The sequence below is a fragment of the Phoca vitulina genome, unplaced genomic scaffold (assembly GCF_004348235.1).
Source record: "Phoca vitulina isolate PV1807 unplaced genomic scaffold, GSC_HSeal_1.0 scaffold2, whole genome shotgun sequence".
NCBI lineage: Eukaryota > Metazoa > Chordata > Mammalia > Carnivora > Phocidae > Phoca > Phoca vitulina.
Window position 1 is genome coordinate 53,744,938 of NW_022589705.1, and position 27,295 is coordinate 53,772,232.

General features: G+C 42.4%; 1 protein-coding gene across 15 annotated transcripts in view; it reads right to left on the reverse strand.

Annotated features, from left to right (window-relative positions):
* The window catches only part of FGGY (FGGY carbohydrate kinase domain containing), a 427,695-nt gene that overhangs the window by 156,916 nt on the left and 243,484 nt on the right, over positions 1–27,295 (reverse strand). For all 15 annotated transcript variants that reach the window (XR_004302223.1, XM_032427727.1, XM_032427768.1 and 12 more), the window contains one exon: positions 12,283–12,390. Coding sequence is in view for 14 of the 15 variants with exons in the window: in XM_032427727.1 (XP_032283618.1) it covers positions 12,283–12,390 (108 nt within the window). In the remaining variant the exon portion in view is untranslated. The remainder of the gene's footprint in view (positions 1–12,282; positions 12,391–27,295) is intronic.

The following is a 27,295-nucleotide window of genomic DNA, read 5'->3' on the forward strand; positions in this document are numbered from 1 at the left end:
ATTTTGCTGAGACAAAGCTATTTTATGGCATGATGGGCTTTTCTCTATTAAAACCAATTTTATGTATTAGTCTTGAGGCGTTCACCTTGCTTTGCAGATAATGAAATCATTAGGCTCAAGGATATGTTTATTGCTTGTCACAACTCCCTTTTTGCCATTTGTATTTACCTGCAAAGTCACTTTTTTCATCTCAGTTCTTCCAACTCTTTACTTAACTTCATCTTCTTATCTTAAAGCGAAAACATTTTATCTAATTTTTCCCAGCGTTGAAATTCTCATAAAAATCTAATGAAAGAAGAAAGCCCAGCCTAGACAATTTCTTTTATGTTGCTGGAAAGAACTGTGGGTTTCAATACTGAACGGTTCCTAAGAACGACAAACATTCCTGAAAGAAAACGTAAACTGTTTTTTTTTTCTCCCACAACTTTAATATTAGCTTGAGATAGAACAACTTCTCTTACAAGTGGACAAATGCTGATTTAATCCAGAGCTAGTTTAGTCAGTTTCATTCAACATCATTCAACATCAAAGTTAATAGCTTTGTGTCTTTTTATAGTTTGTTAATTAATTCACTTATTCAGGAAACTAAGATGATATATGGCTACCCTGTGTTAGACATCACTCTAATAATTGAAGATACAAAGATAAACAAAAGTCATTGCTCTCACAAAGCCCTGCCTGTCAGGGAAAATTAGCATACCAATATTCAAATATGGTCTCGACTGATGAAGTTCTTTATAGATTTCACTAATGTTTACTGAACATTTCCTCTGCTCTAGTCATAGTAAGCACAGGGGAGTCAGTAGCCATAGAAAGGTAGCTCAAGACTTCTTCCAAATGCTACTCCAACTTCTGGATGATCTCTGAGTTACATTATAAGTAGCCCAGCTAAAGCTGAAAGAACTCAACAGAGATTTCAGTAGGTGCTCATCACAGGAAAGACAAAACTTGAGAGTTTGAGTTCAACCAAATTAACCACCTGTTAAAAAAAAAATACTCTTCAGAGGAATAAGAATAACCCAGTCTCTCTACAATATATCAATCATAATGTTCAAGATATGATCCCAAATTGCTAGCCATATAAGAGAGAAGGAAAATGTAATCCATACTTAAAAGAAAAGCCATTTAATGGCCAATGACCCTGAGATGACACAGATGATGGAATTAGAAGGCAAAAATTCAGTAGTTTACTCTAGATTTGTCTCCTGTGGCAAGGGAAACAAAAGCAAAAATAAACTCTTGGGACTACATCAAAATAAAAAGTTTCTGCATAGCAGAAGAAACGATCAACAAAACTGAAAGACAACCTACTGAACAGGAGAAGATATTTGCAAAAGACATATCTGATAAGGGATTAGTATCCAAAATGTATAAAGAACTTATATAAATAGGTGAAGGGGATTGAGAGTACATTTATCTTGATGAGCACTGAGTAATATATGAATTGTTGAATCACTATATTGTATACCTGAAACTAATAGTTAACTATGTTAACTACACTGAAATTAAAATAAAATAAAGAACATATACATATAATGTCAGGGAAATGTCAGTCAGAAAAAGGCAAATATCATATGATTTTACTCATATGCGGAATTTAAGAAACAAAACAAAGAAAAAAAGAGACAAAAAGCAGACTTTTAACTATAGAGAACAAACTGATGGTTACCAGAAAGAAGGTGGGTGGGTGGGAGGATGGGTGAAACAGGTAAAGGGGATTACAAGTACACTTATCGTGATGAGCACTGAGTAATATACAGAATTGTTGAATCACTGTATTGTACACCTGAAACTAATATAACACTGTATGTTAATTATATTGAAAATAAAAAAATAAAATCATCATATATCTGAAAAAGGGGGGGAAGTGAGAAGAACTCTATAAAATTGTTCCTTGATCTGAGCACTGGTATGTTTTGACATTGTTGAATGTCAATAAATACTGCTTAAATAGCATTGCTCACCTTAAAAAATAAACACTTAAATAAATAATAAATTTAAAAAATGAATTCAGTAGTTTAATAATGCTTTAGGATATAAAGGATAATAGTCTCATAATCAATCAATAGATAAGAAACAAAAACTATTAAAAATGGAAATCCTAGTATTGAAAAAGATAATATCTGAAATATTTAGTGGACAGGCCTCACAGCTAATTGAAGATCATAGACAAAAGAGTCAATGAACTTGAAAATAGACCAATAGACACAGTATCTAATTGTGAGAGAGAAGGGGGGGAAGGGAGAGAGGAAAGAAGGGAGGGAGGGGCTGATGGATGGAGGGGGAGAGAGGGAGACAGAGAGAGATGTGGGAGAAGTAGAGAGAATGAAAAAAAAAAATCCCTCACAGGCCCATGTATAATATAGACACACCCTCTGATGATATTAAGGGGCAAATATACGGTATCATCCCCCAGGGAAAATACCTAAGCCAGGGTGGTACTGGCTCATGAGAACCAAACTCTACTGTATTTTATACATGAAGATCTGCCATATCCTGCCTGTAAAACATTTGTCTTATTGCTCTTAGCTTTACAAAGCTGATGTTTCTTACTACTGTATCAGGGAATGTATTCTTGTCATGGGCCACCACCTATGCTGAAGGTGGTGGGTCTATGGAAAGGACCTCTTCCTGGGTAACTGGGGAACCATATTTGTAAGTACTTTCTTTTGTTTTATGGGTATATTAATCTTGTGTTGCCGTTTATATTGCTACTGTGGCATATGGATGCACTATTTATTTATATTTAAATAAATAAATACTGACAATTTCCCAAACTTGGTGAAAGACAGAAATTTATAAATTCAAGAAGTTTAGCAAACCTGGGAAAAGGAGGGTAAATCCAAAGACCACCACATGTGGGCATACCACAATAAAAATCAAAGATTAAGAGACAATCAAGAAAGTAGTAGAAGAAAAATAATATACTGTAGACATGGGAAAAACAATACAAATGATGGTTGACTTCTCATAAGAAACAATGGTGCCAGAATACAAAACAGTAACATCTTTAAGTGCTGAAGGAAAACAAACAAAAAAACCTGTCAACCAAGAATTCTAGATTGAGCAAAAATATCTTTCAAGATAGAAGATAAAATAAATTCATTAAAAAAAAAAAACTAAGAATTTTTTTTTCTTTTTGCCAATAGCTATGAGAGATGAATAAATGCTGAAGGAAGTTCGTCAGGCTGAGGGGAAATACCTGACAGAAATTTAAATTTTCAGAAAGAAATTAAAAAAAAAAAATGGAAATGGTAAATATGTAGGTAAATACAAAAGATAATGTTCATTTCTCAGAATCTCTTTGAAATACGTATGACTCCTACAGATGGAATTGTATCCTACCACAATTCCGATGTGAAGCCCCAACCCTCCCTGTAACTGTTTTTGGAAATGCGGACGTGATGGAAGGAAATAAGGTTCTATGAGGTCGTAAGGGTTGGGCCCTAATCCAATAGAATTGCTGTCCTTATAAGAAGAGCCAGGATCACCAAAGCTCTCTCGCTACGTGCATGCACCTGGAAAAGGCCATGTGAAGACACAGTGAAAAGGCTGCTGCCTACAAGCCAAGAAGAGAGCTCTCATGAGAAACTGAACTTTCTAGCACTTTGATCATGGACTTCTAGCCTCCGAACTGTAAGAAAATGAGTGTTTATTGTTTAAGCCACCCAGTTGACGGTATTTCGTTATGGCATGCTGGACAGACTACTACGTTATTTAAAGCAAACAACATGGCAACTACTATATTCTTGGACGTAGAGCATATGTAGGCATCACACATACTATGACTACAGCATAAAGAGTTGGGGGGGGTGGCAAAGGGAACTATAGAGTTGAATGGTTTTTATATTTTACATGAAGTTATATAACATTTAGTCTAAGTAGGCTGAAAAATTTAGGACGTTTATTGTATGTAATTCCTAAAGAAATCATTTAAAAAAAGGAATTCAAAAAATCATGCCTAAAAAGCAAACAGGAGAATTAAAATGGAATTCTGAAAACTGAAAGATATTTGAGTAATCCAAAAGATGGAAGAAAAGGAGAGACAGAGAAACAAAAAACAGAATCACCACAGAAAACAAATAGCAAAATGGAAGACCTATGCAACAATATGCATCTTCACATTGAATTGTGGATAGTTTCAACACTCTCAGTAAACACCAAAGATTACAAGACTGCAGAAAAGCAAGACCCAACTATATACTAAGTATAAAAGATGCACTTTACATAGACTGGGACAGAGATGACGGTGCTTTGACTGATGGTGTTAGGAGTGAAGGTTAAAAAAAAACAGATGGAGTGGTCATATACATTTTAGAGTTAGAATTCATAGGACTTTCTGACTGGATGTGGGCAGAGAAGGGAAAGGAGGGGTAAAGAATTAATCCTAATTTTCTGGCTTTAATAAAAATATAAATGATGGTGGTCTTTACTCAAATGAAGACAAATAATTGAGGATCAACCTAGAGAATGTATCAGTTACTAGAGTCAGAAAACTAATTCTGGAATCCTTCCTCCCCCTGTCTCCCTGACATTGAATCCATCTTCTCTCCATTCATAGCAATGCTATCCTTCAAAAACCTTGACCTCTCTCTCTTTTGCACACTTCACATCCAATCCATCAAGAGACCGCATCAGCTCTACCTTCAAAATATATCCCAAAACACGACCACTTTTTACCAGCTCCACTGCCACCATCCTCACGTCTCAGCTGGTTTACTGCAGTGGCCTCTTTCTGGGGCCCCTGCTTCCATCTCCCCCACTCCTACACCCACCCCATCGTTTATTCCCAATGTAGCAGGCAGCAGTCTGAATGATCCCTTAAGAACTAAGTCTTATCTGTCCTGGGCTCCTTATTCTCCAGTGGCTTTCCATTTCACTCAGAGTAAAAGCCAAAATTCTAACAGTGGCCAATAATATAGCCCCAAATTACCTCGTGAACTGATTCACTACAACTCTCATTTTGGTTCACTCGGCTCCATCTTTGTGGCCTTCTTTGCTATTCCTGTACTACTGCAGGCAGGCCATCCTCCCTCAGGACCTTTGCACTGGTTTTTCCCTTGGCCTGGTATGTTCTTCCCCTAGGTTTCCAAATGGCTAACTTCCTTCCCTTCCTTGTTATGTATGTACGTCACATCAAAAAGGCCTAGTGTAACCACCTTATTTAAAATTGCAAACTGCTCACCTGAACCCATAAACTTACTTCCTCTTTTATTTTTAACAACTAATACCATAAAAGAAACTTTACTGCTTTCTCATTTTATTTATTTTGTAGGTTCTATCTCCTCTTGTTAGAATGTAAGCTTGACAAGGGGGCAGATTTTTGGAGTGAGGTAGAGGAGGGGCTGTTTTATTCTCTGCCTATTTCTCACTCAGAACAGTACCATGAACGTAGTGTAAATAACCATCACTCTAAAGAGTTTAAACTTTTATTAAATAGGTAACTGGAGAGGTATCAAGAGTGACAGGGTCATGTCTATGTGCTTTCACCACAATCTTTAAAGAGGATGTTGTGGAAAGTTTGCGTTCCTTCAAAATTCATATGTTGAAATCCTAACCACCAGGGTAATGGTGTTGGGAAGTGGGACCCTTGGGAGGTGAGTAAGTCTGAGGGCGGAGCCCTCATGAACGGGATTAACACCCTTCTAAGGGTCTGAAGAGACCAGAGTTCTCCCCTTTCACCATGTGAAACTACAAGGAAAAGTCAGCCCTCTGCAACCTGGAAAGAAACCTCACCAGAAACCAACCATGCTGCTACCTTGATCTCGACTCCAGCCTCTAGAGCTGTGAGAAATAAAGTTCTGTTGTACAGACGCCCCCTGCCCCCCCCCCCCCAGGCTATGGTAGTTTGTTAGAGTGGCCAAACTAAGACAGAGAGGTTAGAGAAGGAAGGATTAGAAAAAAGAAGGTAATTAGGGAGCTGTGCAGGGATCTGGGTGGGTATACAAAAAATACAGTGCAAGCCTGGGTGGGAGGGAACACAGAAACATTTGTTTATGCAGAGTTGGTCTCTGTATCCATGAAGTCATTCCAATTAGCCAATGAGAAGTGCTGGGGACACACCTAAGTCTATACACAGATTCTGTCAATACTGTACACATACATTTTTTTTCTCTCATGGCCTTACAAAGCCTGCCAACTGAATTTGCTTTGATGTACTTGAAAAGAAAGTCACACAAATTCCCAATAATTGCTTCTCCAGGGACTGTACAAGGCAAGTATAAGAAAAACTCAAAAATGTAGCTCCACCAAAGTCGGGTCCAGTTCTGGAGAGATCTGGGTCTTCCGGTAGTAGACTTGGGTTTGAATCAAGGCTTTCCCACCTACAACTATTAAGATCTTGATGAAGTTACCTCATTGTTCTGAACCTATTTATTCACTAGTAAAACTAACGTAACAACACTGACCACACAGACATGCTGTGCACATCAGACAGAATACTAAATCTTAAAAAGGGCCTGAAAGTGTCTGTCCCATAACAGATACTCTAAGTAGGCTTCAGGGGTCATGCAATCTACTTTATGTGCTACCCTAACTTATAATTATCAGGCCTATATCTAACCCTCCCATTAGATGATAAGCTACTGGAGGACAGGAATCACGTGACTGTATTCTTGCCTGGCCCAGAGTCATCTCTGTCACATGATGGAAAGAATGAACGAATAAAGGGGTGAAATCACTATCTCCATCCATGCACAGCATGTGTACAACCCGAGCTCTTCATACACCCACTTGTGGAGCACTGATGGACTTCCTGAGGCTAGCCCCAGGCTGAGTGGCACTGGGGATAGAGGTCCGGGAGAGAGGCCCCCCAATGCACAAATGCTAAAATTCTGAGCACACAGCATCTTGCTACATGGTGACCCTGGGGCTCAAGTTCATAAATTTAAATTCTGGGTTCAAACAATTCAAAGGTGGGGCACCTGGGTGGCTCAGTAGGTTAAAGCATCTGCCTTCGGCTCAGGTCATGATCCCAGGGTCCTGGGATCCAGTCTTGCATCGGGCTCCCTGCTCAGCGGGGAGCCTGCTTCTCCCTCTCCCTCTGCCCACTACCCCCAGCTTGTGCTCTCTCTCTGTCAAATAAATAAATAAAATCTTAAAAAACAAAAACAAAAACAATTCAAAGGTAACCCCCACCCAAGGCCAATTATCCCAGAAAGCCAAAGCCACCAGAGAGGCAGCTTAGGAATTTGACTTAGCCTCCCTTACTCCACACCTCCCCCAATGAAAATGACTCCAACTTAAGACAGACAAGAGTGCTTGGAGAGAGGGATGGCCAAGGGCCAGCTGGAAACCAGCTTCAGCATCTGGATGCAGTGACTGCATGGGCTGGTGTTCTATGGAAAAGGTCTGGGCAAAAAAGCAATGTTTTTTGCACAGCTATTCTGGAGAGAGTATTGACAAGCACGAGGCAAGCCCTGCTGCGTGCCCGATTGATGCAACTAAAATCAATCATCCACGGGCTGGAGGCATGTGCCCTTCTAAAAGGAAATGAGTATCAGTGGCACAAGCTTGAAACGAGTGAAAAATGAATCCAAATCTCAGTCAAATGAAACTGTAAGAGGTCCAGAACCAGAAAAGATCCTATTCTATTTTTTTTTTTCCTTCATCCTGAAGTTAACCAGATGGAGATTTTTTTTTTTTTCCAGTACCAAGCTATTCACACACTTGGAATGATTTGCTTTGGGATGGAAGATTTTTTTTTTTTTTTTTTTAAAGATTTTATTTATTTATTTGAGAGAGAGAATGAGAGAGCGAGAGAGAGCACACGAGAGGGGGGAGGGTCAGAGGGAGAAGCAGACTCCCTGCTGAGCAGGGAGCCCGATGCGGGACTCGATCCAGAGACTCCAGGATCATGACCTGAGCCGAAGGCAGTCGCTTAACCAACTGAGCCACCCAGGCGCCCGGAAGATTTTTTTTTTTAATTGTAAAAATGAGACAAAATAGCTTCCCCCCCCCAAATCTAGTGTTTAGGTAATTTTTTTCTTTTTTTCTTCCCTTCTTTCTCCTCCTTCCCTTCCCTCTTCTCCTTTCTCTTCTCTTCTGCTTCAGATGGTATGTCTGTGACGGTGTTTAGAATATACTCTGGACAACGTAATAATGGAGCAGTTTCACACACAGCATATCAGAGATGTGTATTTGAAACAAAGAACATAAAACATGCAACTTCCTCTCACAGAGTCCTACATGAAAACAATGTGTTGTAAAACCAGAGATCCGAATTTCACAACAGAATAAACGAGAATAAGTAAATGGAAAGGAACGATGAACGGCAAAGGAGCCACATAAAAAGGCCACTGATGGTGCATCAGGAATCTCTCTGGGCTGTGCTTACTACCCTGAGTGTGCATTCTTCATCTGTGTATTTGGATAACCATTGTACCTATTTCACAGGGATTTTGATAGAAGTAAAGGAGATAGTATATGCCAAGCTCTTGACATCGAGACTAGGAAATAAGCCTTCAAAATAAATGTGAGGCATTGTGATTATCATGAATATCATTCAAGGATTAATAAGATTATGTATATAAATCCTTTTCACAGAAAAACATTCTCAATAAAGTAGGATTATTATTATTATCATTATTATTTTTTCTTTTATTATGTTATGTTAGTCACCATACAGTACATCATTAGTTTTTGATGTAGTGTTCCATGATTCATTGTTTGCATATAACACCCAGTGCTCTGTTCAGTACATGCTCTCTTTAATACCCATCACCAGGCTAACCCATCCTCCCATCCCCCTCCCCTCTAGAACCCTCAGTTTGTTTCTCAGAGACCATAGTCTCTCATGGTTCATCTTCCCCTCCGATTCCCCCCCCTTCATTTTTCCCTTCTTATCTTCTTCTTTTTTTAAACATATAATGTATTATTTGTTTCAGAGGTACAGGTCTATGATTCAACAGTCTTACACAATTCACAGCGCTCACCCTATCACATACCCTCCCCAATGTCTATCACCCAGCCACCCCATCCCTCCCACCCCCCACCACTCCAGCAACCCTCAGTTTGTTTCCTGAGATTAAGAATTCCTCATATCAGTGAGATCATATGACATCATTATTATTTTTATTTCATTTCTTTATTTTATAGGTTGTTTCTGTCTCTTTGCTTGCCTCCTCTGGACTGGACTGTTGCTTTACTGGGCAGTCTCTTCTGTTCTTGATTCAGATTTTGCCCCATCATGCTAGCTTTTGGATTTCCTAAGATTTTGCTCTCTATAATGCACAGGTCAATCATGCCCCACTTGTATGGACAATGAAATATAAGTAGAATAGCCCAAAGTCGGGCTCCAAGTGCAGCTTGGTTGGTGACAGTGCAAAATCACTAACTAGAGAAAGGCTAACAATTCCCATGACTCCTGTCAAAAGTCATAGTAGACTATTATGAAGATTTTATTAATGGTCAAAAAGAGGTCACATTTTTTATTTAAATTCAGGATCCTGAAACAGGCAAACCAATTCTTATCCATAAAGATATGTCATAATGTTTGGGTAAAGATGGCTTATATCCATAGCAACAGAGCGAACTTTGAGCCAAATACTTGGAAAAGTATTTCCAGACTGACACAGATGTTCAATTTGCATACTAAGTCTCTGAAAACCTGTTGATGGGCAGCTTTGTGGACAATGCATTCTGCACAAAGAGTTGGTTTACTGGATCATTATCCTTGTTTTAAAAAAAAAAAAGCCTCTGGATTGTGTCCTCTATGAGTTCTGGGTCTGCAACGGGTGATTATACCACGATGCAGGGTTGAAACAGGCTATATTTCAGTAATGGGCTTTCAATACATCACAGAAAGGGAATGGATAGTTAAGTGAAACGTGTATACACACAACACTCATTTTAGTAGGAGAATGCAAAGCCTGAGTCCCCTGGCACCTTCATACAGCCGTGTCGTCTTCTTAGCTTCCCTAGCATTGGGTTCTTACATACCAACCAGATATTCTTTCTTTTACAGGCACTGTCTACTAGACAACGAGCTCCTCAAAACCAGGGCCCGATGGAGGTCTTGCTCATTGAATGCATCTCTGCAGCCTGGCACAAAAGCAAGGGCACAGAACATGGGCTTCAAAGCCAGCCAGCCACCTATGCTTCCACCAACTTTGAAAGAGAACTTGAGGCAGCTAGGTATAAAACAGCCACATACTAAGAAACAGAAACAATGGGGATTTGCATCCAGAGCCAGCTTTGGATCCGATCGGTTATCATTCGGTTGAACATTTGGAAGAGCTGGTATGGGAATGAGACCACAAACAGACGATGTGAGATTGGCTAACTGAGCCTAGGTCTCCTTTTCTCTTGCCTTCCACATGCAATCCTTCCAAGGCTTGTCGATCTCCTGACCTCAGTTCTCAGTTATCACTGCCCCTGTCCTCATTCAAGCCCCCATGGCTTTCTGTCTGTGGACTAACCCACTAAAACCGGTCTCCCCACCTTCAGCCGTGTGCCCTCAGGCCTTCTTCCTCACGGCTGCTAGCCAGAGTTTGTACAACTGAGATCTGAACATGCACTGCTCCCCCTTGGTCTACCAGACAGAGATCAGTTCCTTAGCATGTTCTCCAGGGACTTCTTATGATGTGGTCCCTACCCAGCTCTCTAACTTTTATTGTCAGTCTTTCTTCTAAGAACAGTTTATGCCACAGCTGAGATGCTGGACTATGTGCCATCACCTCAAATAAGCCTTGTTATTTGTCACTCCCATATCTTTGTTCCTACGCCAGTTCTCCTGCCTAGAGGAGTATCTCTACCCTTCTTTGCCTGGTTGGTCTCTATTTACCTTTTAAGACTCAACATAACTGCTTTCTCCCCTGCAAAAAGTTTTTTTAACCTAGCTTTATGCCAGCTCTGTGCTTTGTCCCTCTGGTACAGTACTCATCTCACTTTTATGGGTCTTCTATCTTCCCTATTAGACAACCCCATGAATTCATCAAATTTTTATCAACTACCTTCTATGAACCAGGCACTGAGCTGGATGCAAAGAAAAGTAGGATATGGCTCTTACCTTTAAGGAGCTCATAGATTTCTGGAAACAGCAAGTTAGTAAACCAATAAGAACATAGAATATTATAAGTAGAGTTGTGTCTTAAAGGACAAGTAAAATTATCTAAGTGGTAAAGAGCTCTCTGAGCAGGGAAAGAAACACATCCAAAGGCAGAAGAGTAGAATAACATAAGTCATGGGGAAGCTGTGGGTAGGGTAATCTAGCCTCAGTGACAAGTACATGTGTGGGATTGAGGGGATGGACCATGAGAGGTATGACGTGCCCAGAAAACTATCTGAATGATGTCCTCAAGGCTATGGAGAACCATTAAAGGATTTCAGCTGGTGATTTACATGGTCCTTTTTACAAAGTAGAATATCACTTTCACTGCCATGAAAAAAAAAAGGATTTTTGTGTGAAAGATAGGTGACAAGATGGGTTAGTCATCATTGCCTGGACCAACATTTATTCCTTTGGCAAATGCATGCTGCCTATGCACCATATGTTGACAAAGCTAAGTTTTCTGATTTAGGAACCTGCAAATCTTCCAGATCCTGGGTATATGGGTAGTGCGACAAAATGGGCTGGTCAAGGTTATAAAAACATTTGGGAAACAGTGTGGAGGTGCCTCAGATAATTAAAAATAGAGCTACCCTATGACCCAGCAATTGCACTACTGGGTATTTACCCCAAAGACACAGATGTAGTGAAAAGGAGGGCCATATGCACCCCAATGTTCATAGCAGCAATGTCCACAATAGCCAAACTGTGGAAAGAGCCGAGATACCCTTCAATGGGCGAATGAATAAAGAAGATGTGGTCCATATATACAATGGAATATTACTCAGCCATCAGAAAGGATGAATACCCAACTTCTACATCAACATGGATGGGACTGGAGGAGATTATGCTAAGTGAAATAAGTCAAGCAGAGAAAGTCAATTATCATATGGTTTCACTTATTTGTGGAACATAAAGAATAGCATGGAGGACATCAGGAGAAGGAAAGGAAAAATGAAGGGGGGAAATCAGAGGCGGAGATGAATCATAAGAGACTATGGACTCTAAGAAACAAACTGAGGGTTTTAGAGGGGAGGAGGGTGGGGAGATGGGTTAGCCCAGTGATGGGTATTAAGGAGGGCACGTACTGCATGGAGCACTGGGTGTTATATGAAAACAATGAATTGTGGATCACTATATCGAAAACTAATGATGTATTGTATGGTGACTAACATAACATAATAAAATAAACTTTAAAAAAAATTTAGACCCATATTGAGAAAGTGTCAACTTACCAGTTTTCCAGTAACGCTCTGACCACCTTCATTCAGCCAGAACCCAGGGACCATGGCTGAGAAATAAGGGCCCCAGACACCTGGTACAAAAATTGGGTCTTTGCTGATCTGAAAAGAAAGAGGCAAAATAGATGAAAATAAGTGATGCTCAGGGCTAGAAGAAGCCTTAACCTCCTCCCATCCAGTTTCTATGACCATGAAATTCAACTTCTCATTAAAAAGGAAGGGCATGGCTTCATCTTTGCAGGCCTTCTTGATAAATTCATTTAGATGTCAGGGTAGCAAAAGAGATCATTTTGGAAAGAAACTAATGAGACATTTCCTTGCTGGCTCCCTCTCTGTGGTAGACTCATTGCAAAAATGGTCCCCATTCTCCTCCCTCCGTGGATCCAACCCCTTTGCAAGGAGACTTTGCAGCTCCTCTCATTGACAGGTGGAGTCCCCACCCCTTGAATCTGGGTCAGCCTTGTGACTTGTTTTGGCCAACAGAATGAGATGGAAGTAACACTGTGCCAGTTTTCCAGGCTTAGGCCTCAAGAGGACTGTGTGCTTCTATTCTTTCCCTTGGTTCTCCACCTTTGGCAGAAGAGCCCAGAGTAACCTGCTGGATGGAAGGATAAGCAACAGAGCTGAGTCAGCCCAAATGTAGCAAGTGACGTCTCACACATGAGACAGACCAAACAAGATCAGCAAATCATCCTAGTCAACAAGCACGAACAAGCCCAGATCACAGAATCACCCAGCTAACTGGCAGACCTGTAAACAAAAATACATGTCTTGTACGTCACTAAGATTGTGTGTTTGTCACCTAGCATTTCTGTGGTAGATAATTGATACATCCCCTTCCTTCTACAAACACTTACTAGTCACAACTATTAGCATGCCATCGCCCTCTCTTGGGTGCTGGAGATAAAGAGATGAATCAGACAGAGTTCCTATCTTCAAGCAGCTACTCATCTAGAGGGGAGCTTTACAAGTAAACAGACAAATAGGATACAGTGTGGTCCACGGGATGATAAAGAGAAAACATAGAATGTTATGGAGGGACAGAGGGGGCAAGGCGTGAATGGTCTGAGAGAACAGGACATAGATGTAGGATTGAGCCAGGCATGATAGGTCAAGGGAATGGCTTGAACAAAGCCATGTAGGTGAGGGAGAGGTGCTCTTAGGATTTAAGACACTATGTTCCACAGAAGTCCTTTCAGGTGTTAGGAGAATATACCAAAACATGAACCAGGACAGACAAGGAAGGACCATGTGTTCACTCATCTGGAATGGCACATGCTTCTCATCCATCTAGTAGGGATGCATGCTGAAGTCATATTTCTGGTTGTGGAGAGGTGTAGTTAGAGGGTGGGGAGGAAAAGGGAGTGAAGCATACCAGGTCTACTCCCACATGTCTTCTGGACAAGTAGGAAATCTATTTATTCATTTATCCTACAAATATTTATTCAGCCCTTATTATATACTTGGTACTATGTCACATCCTGGGGATATAGAACTGAACTGAATATTCATGATTTCTACCTCCATGAAATTTATAGCCCAGCATTTTAGCACAGGAACAAGCTTTCTTTAAATGTCTTGACCTGCACTATTCCAGTTCCCTTTTCACTAAACTAGTGAGTCCTCAAATCAGTGGGATTTCCAACCCTCAAATATGAAGAAAGTGAGGGAACTACACAACACTGTCAACTTTAAATTTTGTGAAATAAAGATAATCTATAAAAAGGGACATTTAGCACCTAAAATAGGAATAATGTCAGGGAAAAAGGAAAGACTTTTACAAGAAAAGACAGTTTGGCTTACAATGACATATTCACTCATTTCCTTATTGGTTTAACAGACGGTTCCTGAATTCCCCATGTGGTATAAGCCTGTGCCAGGCACTGTCAATGAATGTGAAATAAAACAGCATGGTCCCTGCCCTCATGAAGCATTCTGTCTTGAGATGTGGTCAGATGAGAGTGGCTAATCCTTCAAGTTTGGCCAGGAATCTCCTAGGTTTAGCAGTCAAGATCTTGTGTCCTAGAAAACCATTCAGTCCTGGGCAAATGGGACAAATCACTGGGCACCCTCAGATAGATATTAGTGAGATCATTGCACAGATGTGTAATTATAAACTGTGATAAATAAATGAATGAAAATCAAAAGGTACTATAAGGGCAAATAAGTGAGGTACCTAATTTAGTCTAGGGGTCTCAGAAGGCTTTTTTCAGGAGGCAATATTTGAATTAAGATATAAACCACACACAGAAGTCACTCAGTAGGTGTGAGGGTATGTGTGTGAGTACATGTGTAAGTGTGTGTAAGTGCGTGTTTGTGCATGTGTGTATGATATGGAGATGGTTCCCACCAGAAGGAGCACACACTAAATGGTCTTCGTTTTCGTCACTTTGTCTTTGCCCATGAAAATTTATCACATGCCGGGCCTACACACTACTCATCCCAGAGTGGCTTTGGGGTGAATAAGAAAGCTCATGTTCACAACCACTTAGGACCCAGTGTTTGGGCAGGTACATGGATAACTGCCAAAGTCAAATCATCTCTTATCATGCCCTGCACCCCGTCCCTTCCAGAACTCTTAGCCCCGTTTCAAAGATTAGTCTCAGTGAGCTTGTTGTATAAGACATCCACAGTCACACAGTAACCACCCAAGGTGGGATTTGAACCCAGGCAGATGTTGGACTCAAATCATATGGTATGTTTTATTCTTAACTTTTTATACATAAATTGCTTTGGAAGGTTATGCATCATCCCCCACCTCCACCCCATCTCACAATTTATTTAAACTTGTTCCTGAGTCAGCTGCGGCAGAGCTTCACTGGAAGATGAGGGTCTGCTGCTCAGAAATGTCAGATGAAGGCTTTGCCTGGCTCTGTCCAGGGAGAAAGTTTTGAGCTGATCCCTGTTTGTGCTCACTCGTTTGAAATGGCACATGCTTCTCATCAGACATCTGAGTAAAGCAAGGAAACCAACACACAGAAATATGTTTCCCAGAGCATTTCCAATCACTTCTAAACCCTGTGCTCTTGGAGAAAACAAGTAATAGTTTGTTTTGACAGAGAGAGAGAGAGAGAGAGAGGCACATCTGTATGTTTCTGTGTGCTTTACTTCTTTGCAGTAAACCTAAATATTTAGAGATATTTTTGTGAAAGCTCTTTCCCATGCTGATGGCTATCTTGGCCTGGAGGCTGCTTTGTTACCCAAAGAAGGGAGTCCCTTTTATTCCACTGATAACAATTGTCTGTATAGGACGTTGATTTCCAGTCATGGTGATGCTGTTAGCAACAATAGTCAAGATTGACTGGGTACTTACTAAAAGTCTTATTCCAAGCATATTATCGGAATTAAACCACATAACCCTCATAAAAACCCTGAAGGAAGATTCCACCACTGTTCCTATTATATAGATGTACAAACTAAAGCAGAGAGAGTTTAATTCCATGTCCAAGGTTATAAAAATGCAAAGCAGCCAGGCACCACACTCTGCAGGTTCTAAATTTGTCTCTGCCAAAGTATGGTCTTATTTTTAGGCTACCATTGCTTCTTTGAATCCTTCTTTGGCTCCCAAGGGCAGAAAGCAAGGGCCATCACAGCCAGCATAGACTCATTCAAATGGAACAAACCTTCTGGCCCTGATAACAAGTTAGGGAATCTGCATTTCTAAAAAGCTTTTGGAAAATTTTCCCCTATAGGCTTGTGAAGAGCGGAGGGAGTTGAGTGTGGGTTGAGTCAAAGACCTATCTCTTCCAGTCTGCGGGATTCCAGCCAGGTGATCTCACACAAGCTCATCTTTCTGGGCCTCAGTTCCCTCAGTTCAAAAAGGGGAGGATTGATACAAATGTTGGAGGACTTTGGTGAAGATGGAATAAGCCGTCAACTACAAACAGCTTATTATATGTTCAATACCAAATACACGTTGGTTCTCCTTGAAATGAAGCTTGTGATGGAACAGTCAGGGAAAAGATTGAACGACCACAGCCAAAAGTAATTACGACCCAGTAAGAAGTTCTCTAGATTTGCCCGTGGTCTAATTTAGTCAATATTCTTAACAATGAAGTAGACCATGATACAGAAGTAAAGCTTATCATATTTTCAGACAGTATAAACGTGGGAGGATATTATGCTCCATGTGATGGAGCATGTCCAAATCAAGATTCAAAATTACTTCCAAGAGCTAGAACATTAAGCAAAATACAAGAAACTAGTTAACATTTGTTGAATCGTATGGTTAAACCTTCATACTTAAAAGGTACTGGAAATATTCTCTTCCATAATACTCCTTCTCACGGGTGGTGGCACAAGAGTATTCAATTTGGTAAGGTTTAAACATCATGTAGACATGTGCTATATTCTTTAATTATGTGTGATATAAATAAAATAAAGTTATAGAAACCTGCAATAAAACAAAACATTTGGTTGCACACCATATGCCAGGCACTGAGATCAGCATCAAGCCTATAAAAATAATAAAGTAAAATAATAATAACAATAGTAATTACTAATAAGGCATGGCCCCTTTCCTCAAAGGGCTCCTCATCTTAACCAGGCAGACAAATGGTAGAAATTACAACAAAGCGTGCTAGGTGCTATAGTCAGGTAGGGGAGAAGTGTGGCAGAAACCCAAGCTTTCCAGAGATGGCCACATGTGAGCTAGGCCTGAAGGAAACAACTGTTTCCAGGCTGGGCTCATACTCATGAAGCTGCACAGGCATTTTGGTTTTCATGAAGGCTTACAGTTCTGATTTCTACTTTAACTAAAAGGTCATAAGGTTTGAAGGATAGGTGTATTTTTGCACCAATAGACCCTAGTGCTCATCAAAAATTCCATTTTTAAAAAAGCCATGGCTTTTGAAAAGGAAAAAGTTCCCAGTGAAACCACCCTCTAAGTCAGGCAATGATAGAAATAATCACACAGAAATAAGGATAATAATAAGAAATAATAAAAGAGTAATTGCTAACAGTTAACTGCGGGCTTATAAAATGCCAAATACTCTTCTAGGCTCTTTACAGACGTTCTGTCATTTAATACTCATGACAACCCAATGAGATAGGTCCTATTATTATACTCACCCCCAAACGAGGAAATCTAAACTGAAGGAGGTCAGAGAGCCAGTATATAAAAGAGGAGTAACTTCAGATCCAAACAAGATCCAAGCTATGAACTTATTTCCCTCTGCAGATCCTATTTTCCTCATCTATAAAATAAATAGGTTGGACTAGAATATTTAATAACTCCTTTGTCTTAGAGATTATCTAAGATTCCATGAAGTTGAGTCATTCTTCCCCAACCTGCCAATGAGAATTCTCCAGCAGGCTATTTCAACACAGACACTGCCCCATGGCTCAGGGGATCCCACTGGGTGGCCTCCTGGGGCTTCTCAAAGTCCCAACTTTGCCCGGCCACCCCTGTGACCGTGGCCTAGATTATCAGGGGCCTTTCTTGACGATCAACTTCAAGAATTGCATTTAATGGCTACTATCCATAATATCTGACATTCACTGAGCAAATACTCAGCAAATATTTCTTGGATACACACGGAGTTCAAACTATTGCTTCAAACACGCAAAGATACAGAAAGATGGGCACCAGAGCCCGGTATCCACCTGCGGTTTGCAATCTAGGAGGAGACAAGGTGCACGATGGGCTGGGGGTAACTCAGGTATCAAGTGATTTGTGAGTTTATATTTGTACTCAAACGTGCAATTACCCTGATAGTACGTGGAGTCGAACAAGCATGGCCCATTTGATAGCTGAAGACAAAGGCGTGAGGAGGGTGGGCAGACGACCGGGGATCACAAGGATGAGAAACGGCCGAGCAGGGAGTAGAAGCCACCCTCCATTTGCTCCTGCCTCTTTGCATGTCCTTGCCCAAGCTGACTCCATGAGTGGGTGCCACCGGCTACGTTTCAGCGGAGGCTACGCTCTCGTCAGCTGAGGTTCCCTGCAGTGCTAAAGCCCAAGAGCCTGCTCACACCTCTTGCTGGGACAGATGACTGGGCTCCGAGCAGGGAGCCACTCCAGCAATTTCCGTTCTGCCCGGCCCTCTCCCCACCATGCCGGGGTTGGCAGAAACCTCTGGCAGGGGCGGCAGGCAGGCTCCAGGCGCCAGTGGTGCTGGGAGGGAGCAGGAGGTTTTGTTCTGAGCGCCTCCAGCCAGGTTGGGAATTTTAGAGGGTAGCCACAGGCATGTGTGGGGCTGAGTATTTCCGTGGTGGCTCATCTCTCCCTCCAAACGGACCGTGCTATCGTCTTACTATGAAAAAAACCATTTACATACATTCTAGCCAACTCCCAGCTCACTCCACAGTACAAAAAAGAGCACAGAGAATTTGGTTTTTGAATGGGGCTCTTAGCCTTGACCTCTATTTCTGTACTTCTCAGATTAAATTGTAATGAGTTGGGTGCCTCTCCTGCAAAATAGTGAGAAGACACCCCTTATCTCAAAGACAGTGAACATGATTTAGTAATGTGAGCACAGACCTTGGGAGTTAGACAAACCTGAGTTTTGATTCTGGCCAGGCTGTTTATTAGCCATGTGCCTTTGAATCTGTCTGAGACTCAGTTTCCTCATTTATAACTGGGATAATCTCACCTCCCACAGAGTTCTGTGTGAGTCCTAAGTGGTATAATGTGTATAAAAATCTTAGGACATAATATGCTCTCAAGAAATGTGAAACAACAGATGGCTTAACTCTACTCCTTTTTGGGACAGTGGAAAGATCTGGAGTCCAAAGTCCTGGGTTCCATACTAGGCTCTACCCCTTCTTAGTTCTGTCCCTTTGGGAGGTTCTCCTTCCTCATCCCTCCTAAACTCACTCCTCCATGTTTGTCTCATGGGGTCAGCCCATCCCTCCCATGGGTGCGATGGCAATTTTTATGCTGTTGAGTCCCAAATTGTTCTCCCAAACTCAGGCCTTGCTCTTGAGTTCCAAATTGGACACCTGACCTGGATGTCTAATCAGTGTATCCAAAATAGAACTCGCCATCCTTCCTCCCAGGGTTGCTCTTATGCTGGGGTCCCTGTCTGCCTATCTATCCAACCACTAGGATACCATTCTTAACCTTAAGATGCAGTCGTCTTTCTCCTCTGCCCCATAACAGGCCCTATACACTGTCAACTCTATTTTTTAAACAAAGCTTGTTTCTCCCCATTGCCCCATTAGTCCAGTCCTTTATTAACTCTCGCTTGGGTTATTGCAATAGTAATTAAGCTGGTTTCCCTGTCTCAAATACTGCCTTCTCCTGCACCCCCAAAAACCCTGCTCAGAGAATCCAACTTCCTTACCTCCAATACAATGATCCTTCCAACACACAAACCTAATTATAATTATATCATTCCCTTACATGCTTTAGGAGTTCCCCATGACATATGAGACCTTTCTGACCTGGCTTTTATCTATGTGTCTCGCCTTATCACACATGGTACCATTTCCTCACTGTTTGTTCCATCATTTTTACTCCAGGAAGCCCATCATAGCCTAGAAATTCCCCCAAATGTGTCATTTTCTTTCTCATCTCTATGTCTTCATAAATTCTCCTCTGTCTAAAAGGCATTCCTTCTGACCTCCCCCTGACTAACTCTTCCATGTCCTTTTATAGGATTTAGCTCAATATTATCTGCTCTGAGAAGCTTTTCTAAACCCTGACTGGCTGAGTTGCTTCTTCTTACATCTTCCTTAACCCTCTGTACTTCTACACTGTAGGCTGTCACAATATATGTTACGTGTATACACAGTATATTGTGTATATTACATACGTGCATGTGTATATACTTGTACCAATAAATCGCATGTAATGTGTATTTAGTATGTAATATGCATATAAAATGCTTTATAAACTAAATCACGCAATGCAGCACATGGCTGAAATTATCAACAATGTCACAGATATTCAGAGCAATAGCACAGGACACGTGTTCCATCACCCATAAGTGGCACAGAGTTAATAAAGCTCAGGCTTGCCAAATTTTCCTCTTCTCTGGTTGGAGGTTTCTGAAAGGTTAAGAGTCCTCCAGTAGAGAGTATGCCCTTCCTAGAAATCCAATCCCCTTATTTCAGTTTGAGCAAAACAAGAACACATGAAACCTGTCCACAGATATCTCCTGGGGCTTAGCAGTTTGAGCAGGCAGGGAGGGCACTGAACGGGTTTGTCACCCAACCAAACAGTCCCCAAATTTGGGATGAAGGGAGGCAGCCAAATGTTGCTTGCAATGTCCTGAGTTATTTGCCAACTATTTTGGACTCCCTAAACCCCGAATTCCTTATTCTTCATCATTTTGAAACCCATATGTGATCACAATAGAAATTTAATCCATATGTTTCTCATTCACATACACTTAAAACACACCCAAAGTTGCTTTGCAAGAGATGGAGTAGCCAAGAAAACTTTGAGGCTTGCCTAAAATCTCCCCCAATTTTCTCTCCTTCACAGATAAGAAGCCACACTTGGCCTCCTCTATACAGGCTCCAGAGAGCTCAGACGGGCTTTCAGCTTTGAAAGCTCCAAGAGCTGTGTGGCCCCAAAGATGTAAAAATCATAGCTTGCATCTTTTTCACAGCCTAAACAATCTGTGGTGGGTAAACAGTTCCTGGTCTCTTCTGTGGATCCCATGAGTAAGAGAGGAGGGGCTGGTGGCGTGGGTGGGGGAAGGGGAGGCGGCGAGCAAGAGGAGAGAGGGTGCCCTTTCTGTGTGCTGGTCACCAGATGGATTCTGAGCTCTGCTTCAATGTCACATAGTGAGCTGGACTTGCAGAGTCAGAACCGTATCTTCTATTTCTGCCACATCCCCAGGAATGAGCATAGGACTAATTGAGTGCTTCTCAAATATGACCCAACCAATGTCCTCCTTTGATTCTAAACCAGCTGTTAGGAAAAGCAGCTATCCCTTACAGACTTCAGTTAAAAAGATGCCCAGGGCAGCCTTTAGAGCCGAGGCTGATCAGCAGGTGCAGATGAGGATGACACAGGCTTTTCCCTGAAACAAGCACATGGCACCTGAACGCACAGCACCTCTGTCAGATATCCTCTGATTTCCGACTGCTAAACTGTGGACACCTTCTCTTCCTGCCCGGCTCCTGATCGGCTTCTGAGTCTCCCTTGTTACGACCTTTTTTTCTTTGATACCAGTGTCTAGTCTCAGATACCGTCTCATAAATCTGACCACAGATTTAGAGATTGGTCTGACTCTCAGTGTTTAGTCCTAACTGGCTATATGACATCGGTCCTCAGGGTGTTCCTCTGAAAAATGGGGCAGATAGGACCTCTTTTATAGACTTGTAAAGATTAAATGTGGCACAGTCTATTATAGGCCTTGGTACAGTGCCTGGTACATTCAGTAACCCAGGGAAATGGAGCCTGTCCTAATATCATCACCCCTATACTGGCCGAGGTGTACTTCTTATTTATGGAGCAGATTACATGGAGGCATTTAATTTTAAAAAGATCTGACACCATCTTGACTAGAATTCTGAAGTAGGCAACAAGGCTTGTATTGGCTCTAGAGAAGAGCAAGATACAAATCAACATGATCATTCAGATGGATTCATTTCTATTTGAAAGACATGTCACTAGGAACAAATGCACCTGAGACATACCCTGTTAACAGCATATGGTGTAAAGGCAAAGAGAACCTTGGCTGAATTATATTGGGGCCTCCTTTGAAAAAAGTCAGAATTGCTGGGCACATGCATCAATCCCTGCCTTTTGGAAGCGCTCTCCAAAAGAACGCACTCCTGTCTTCTCAGGTTCAGCTCAGGGGATTTGGGACATGTCCATACAAGTCTGGACCTGAAGGATCCAGATCTACAGAACTCTCTCTGCACTTGTGGCCTAAAACAAGGGGAGAAGGCTAAAGTGGCGGGCAAAGAGAACTAAAAACTGTGCATAGACACTTGCGTAGTTCTCCGACTGAAGGACTGCGAAAAGTATTAGAGGCTGACAAGTGGTTATCGAGTATTAATTAGGGTGAAGAATTTCATCCTTCACATCTTCTCTATAACAGAGCAGACTGCAAGAGCATTAAAAAATCGTGATGGTTAGCTGGGAGGAGGTCAGGAGAAAGATGGAGAGGGTGGGAACCCCATGTACTTGGGTTGCCTAAGAGGTCATGAGGGACAGCACATAAATAGCACACGGACCAGAATGTCCATGTCAGACCGATCCAGGCCCCCCTCCTGCCATCGCCGGGCCAGGGCTCAGAACCCGTCCCAGGCCAGCGCACCAGGGAGCTGCCGCCGTCTGTGCGGAGCTTCTCTCATCCCCACATGGGGCACTGGTATAGCCATTTCCCCGACCCGAGATGCTGGGCAAGCCCGTGTCCCCCAGGTTCGATGGGAACCGAGCTTCAGGGACATTAGGCTAAGCTCCCAGACTCACCAAGAGGGCAGAACCAGCTTTTAAACTCAAATCTGACTCAAGAGTCCACAGGCTTCCTGAGACACCTTTTTTTTTTTCTTTTCAAAGAGAAAAAAGGGTGTAAACAGGAGAGGCATGGACAGAGCAGGCAGACAGAACCATCTTCAACATCTGGTCTGGGGCCAGCCCAGCACCCCTTGTGCCCTGAGTGGAAGATGTCCCTCGAAAAGTCAATGGACATGATGGGGTTTTCCTACATCGAAGAGGGAGAGAGAGAAAAAAAAAAATCACACATTCCAGTGGTATCTTTCCCCTCTTCTCCATATGCAACAGCAGTTCTTTGAGAATGCGAAGTGACTCTCACGTTAAAGAAGAAAAAAAGAAAAAGGAAAGACTTAAAAATTGCTTCCCTATTTGAATGAGTTCCTATGAAAGGGAAATGGTCCAGAGAGGTAGGAAGACTCAAGGAAGAAAGGGCACTGAGAGGGAAAGCGGATCCTGGGGGGTTTGCCCTCTGCCCGTACTCTATAAAAGACCATGCTAATAAGTAAGATATGTAAACACTACGAAACCATCAGAAACAAAAGAAAAGGAGGGCTTGAGAGGAACAGCGTTCAGCTGGGGCCCAGGGCCAGGAGGCAGCTTTTGTTATGAATAGATCATCTGCATGTGAAACAGACCTGATTTTAACCCTTGGCGGAGGCTACCCAGTGTCTAAGAATGTATCGGGCCCATCTGGACTTCCTTAGAGAAAAGGAGAAAAAAAGGGGGTAACAGGGAAGAAAAAAGGGGGAAAAACAGCTATCTGTGAAATGCTATGACATGATGTAGGGCAGGGTTACAGTTCTGTGAGCGCAGTTTAAACAGTTTCTGTGTTATTAATCAGTAACACATGTAGCTCACAAAAAACAAAGGACAATTATAATGGCTTTTTTTTTTTAAGGCATTACAGGTGAATGGATGGGGGTGGGGTGGGGAAGGGAGGGAAGGCAGCTAACATTTGCCAAGCACCTACTAGGCGCTGACTGTTTTATACACATCCTCGTGCATCATCTTCATGATAATCCAGCCATTTCCTTCAGTTTACAGATGAAGAAACAGTGACTCACAGAAGTTCAAAGACGTGTTTATGGTCATATAGGTGCCAAGTGGCGGAAGTGATCTGAGTCAGTCTGATTCCGAAGGCCATGCTCTTCTCATACCTGGCTACTTGAAGAACCACAGAAGTCAGATGAATGTAAGGGGCCGGTAGAACCAGCCCTCCCCCTCCCTGGACATGTGAGCTGTTGCTGTGGGTTGCCAGAGAACGCTCAGGGCAGTGCCTAAAGGTACTCTCAAGGGGCAAACCAAACCCAGTTTCTGGAGATCCGTGTGCTTCCTACGCTCCTGCCTTCCTCCCTCTCTTCACTCATCATGCAGCCATCAGAGACAAGATTAAATGAAACCGGCCACCAATGCCAGCCTGGCTTCCAGGATGTGTGAATTCCAGCAGAACTCCCTGTGTGTTGATACCCTGTGTGTGCGGTGTAGACCGATTTGCCATTGGCCTCGCAATTTGAGAATTTGGCTCTCACCTGAGGGACAGATGCCGGACTGAGGAGTAAGAGCTATTTGTCCACTTCACTGGCCTGCACTCTTAGGGTGGTGACTGAGCACTCACCGTGGAAGGAGGAAACATCCCTGCACACCTGCCTCTGGGGGATACAGAGAAGGTGTGGGGGGTCCGTGAGGCCTGGGGGCCGGTGACAAGTCTTCCTCCAGGCTGACTAGTGCCATGGAGAGAGGGAGTTTTGTTTAGTTCAGCCCAGTCAGGAATCACAACTCCACAATCCATCTCTGAGACCCTGACAGATGCCAGTTTCCTCCAGTGTTAAAGGCACAAAAGAACATTCACCTTCCAAGATGTTTGGACAGAATAGAGCCAATGCAGAGAAAGCCTTGACATGCCGCCTGTCCACAGTAAATAATCAACAAGTAAGAGCTGATTATTTAACTTTCTCTACTCTCATTTTTTTTTAAAGCCAGGAAATGTTTAACCTCTGTTTTTCTGAGTTCAGAGTACAGACTGGTCTAATCCTGGTAAGGTGCAAACAACAGCAGTGCCGGTAGAGGGTGGGAATAGCTGGAGACAGAGTGAGTTTTAGGTGGAAGAAATCTGGGTCTCATTTTTCATGCCAGACCAAGAGGATTGTTTGGATCTCGGTTTGGGTTCCTAGTGGGTTCATGGTAAAAAAGCCATCTAATGTTTACACTTGAGGCATTTCTGCTAATTGAGGCTCTGTACTCATCTGTCAAGAGTTTACATAATAGCTGCCTTTGGGGGGGGCGGGGCTATTAACTGAGATCATGCATGCCAAACACCTGGTATGGTTTCCCCACACCTAGTAGGTGCCTAGTATGGGTAATGGCGGGGAGAGGGGGGCTCATGAAGCATCTGCTGAGAATCAAGATTCTCCAGAACAGAGACACTTCATACATTTCTTCAGCAAACATTTAACTGAGCACCTATTATGGGGGTCAGGTTCTGGGGAAACAGAGATGAAGAGATACTGTCCTTGTCCTAGTTTTCAACGTAGTTAGGGTGTGTGACAGTTAATCTACGAAAAAGGTCTAAGTTCTTAGTACAACAATGGCTTGAAGAGAGTGCTATGGTTTGGCTGGAATGTAGAATTTACAGTAATAATGAGAAAAATCCCACACATGTCAAGTTGCCATATACCGTGAGCAAAGAACTATGTTCGTGGCTTTACGTGAACTATCTCATTTCATAATTATTATAGGCCTGTAAAGACAGGTATCAGTATCTCCATCTTACAGACGCAGGAACTGAGGCTTACAGGGGTCATATAACTTGCTCAAGGTAAGGCTTCTTCCATGGAGCAGGAGATAAAAAAAGAAAATCAAACCTATGAGTCGGAGGACAGGCAGAGGACAGATCATGAAAGGTTCTTTCACGACAGGCTAAGTAGTTGGAACTGTTCTCTTGAAGGCAATGGGGAAATAATCCCAATTTGTGTTTTGGTTACTTTGTAGCTAGAAGCCCACACACCCACCGCCGTCCCCTCCCAAGCACGTATTCAGGATTACCAGAGGCTGGACTTACACAGTGGTTCATTTCAGTTTGTTCTGATTCACAACTGAATGCATAATGAATGATAATCACCTGTTACGTTGCCCAAAGGTTGTGGTCACAGGCTACATAACTCTTCCACACAGAACTAGGCCTTCCCTGGCCCTGCAGAGCCTCTGAGCTCCAGATCAGCTTCATGGTGTGGAAGTATGTGTGGTTTCTTCTGTTTTGCTAAGTCAACAGTTCCAGGCAGGGGAAAAGAGGCTTTGCCTCAAAATCTGTTTCTCTAAAAGCCCTTCACTGCCTCACCTCATTTTATCCATCTCCTCTTTCCCAATTCACCCTCCCCACAGCCTTCAGACCCTCCATGCTTTAAATGGCCCCAAAGTGCTACCTTGACCTTGGACTTTTAAACCACCTGATCTGCCAATACATAAATGGTGATCCCAGGACATTGCAAAGGGGCAGAGGGCAACTGTCAGCCACTCCAGACATGCTTCTACCCTGATTTGGTTAAGATCTGGCCCAAGACCCTTGCTTCATCCCTCTTCATGACATGCCTGGTCCAGAGGACTAGCATTTGAATTTAGTCTTCCAAATCCTGACTGTCCCTGATGACTTTGGCTTAAATGCACTCCACTAGCTCTCCCTACTCTGAAAGTCTTGGTGAGGATCATCACCCAGACTTGGATTCAGATGAGGGTACCAGCCTCGTACCCAACACCCTACAGAGGGACTCTTACATGTGGCCAGAGGTAAAGGTACTCTTCCATAGAGGCAATACCCCATATCAAGTATGTTCCCCATTAAATATCCCCTCCTCCCAGTCCATGTCAATGCACCTAAGATGTCTCCATGCTACAGAGGGTTTCCAGACAGCTGTTACAATCACTAGTTCAACCAATGCTTGATATATCTAGAAAGTAGGAAAGGCCAGTGCTTTTTATTTTATTTTAATTTTTTTAAAGATTTATTTGGGGGGGGAAGGGCAGAGGGAGAGAATCTCAAGCAGACTCCCCGCTGAGCATGGAGCCGGACGTGGGGCTCGATCTCACGATCCTGAGATCATGACTGGAGCCGAAGTCAGCAGTTGAACACTTAACCAACTGAGCCACCCAGGTGCCCCAAAGCCATCACTGTTTAGATAAAGAGATGGAGGCCCTGAAAAATCAAATGAATCACTTAAGTTCACCTAGTCAGAAAGTGTCAATGTCAAAATTAAGACTGTTCCTTTTATTTCTAAGGGCAGTAAGTTCTCTGTTGGTATAGTATTGAGAATGGATGTACATGATTTCAGAGAAGTCAAAAACACCCTTATAATCCCCCCAAGGCCATCATCCTTCTGGTCTTCTATAGGATGATGTACCAGAGGAGAGCCTCACTCACTTAATTTAAAGCTTTGATTTTGGTAAGAAGACAGATGTTGCACAGGGACACATCCTGTAGTCAGTTATACCACACTATAAAAAGGACACGAATGCACTTTATTTTCCTTAGTGACAGTAGAAAACAGACACATGAGATCATCAGTATTAGGTGAGAGGCTCGCCTGCATAGGCCATGCCAGACCTTTCTTCAGAAGT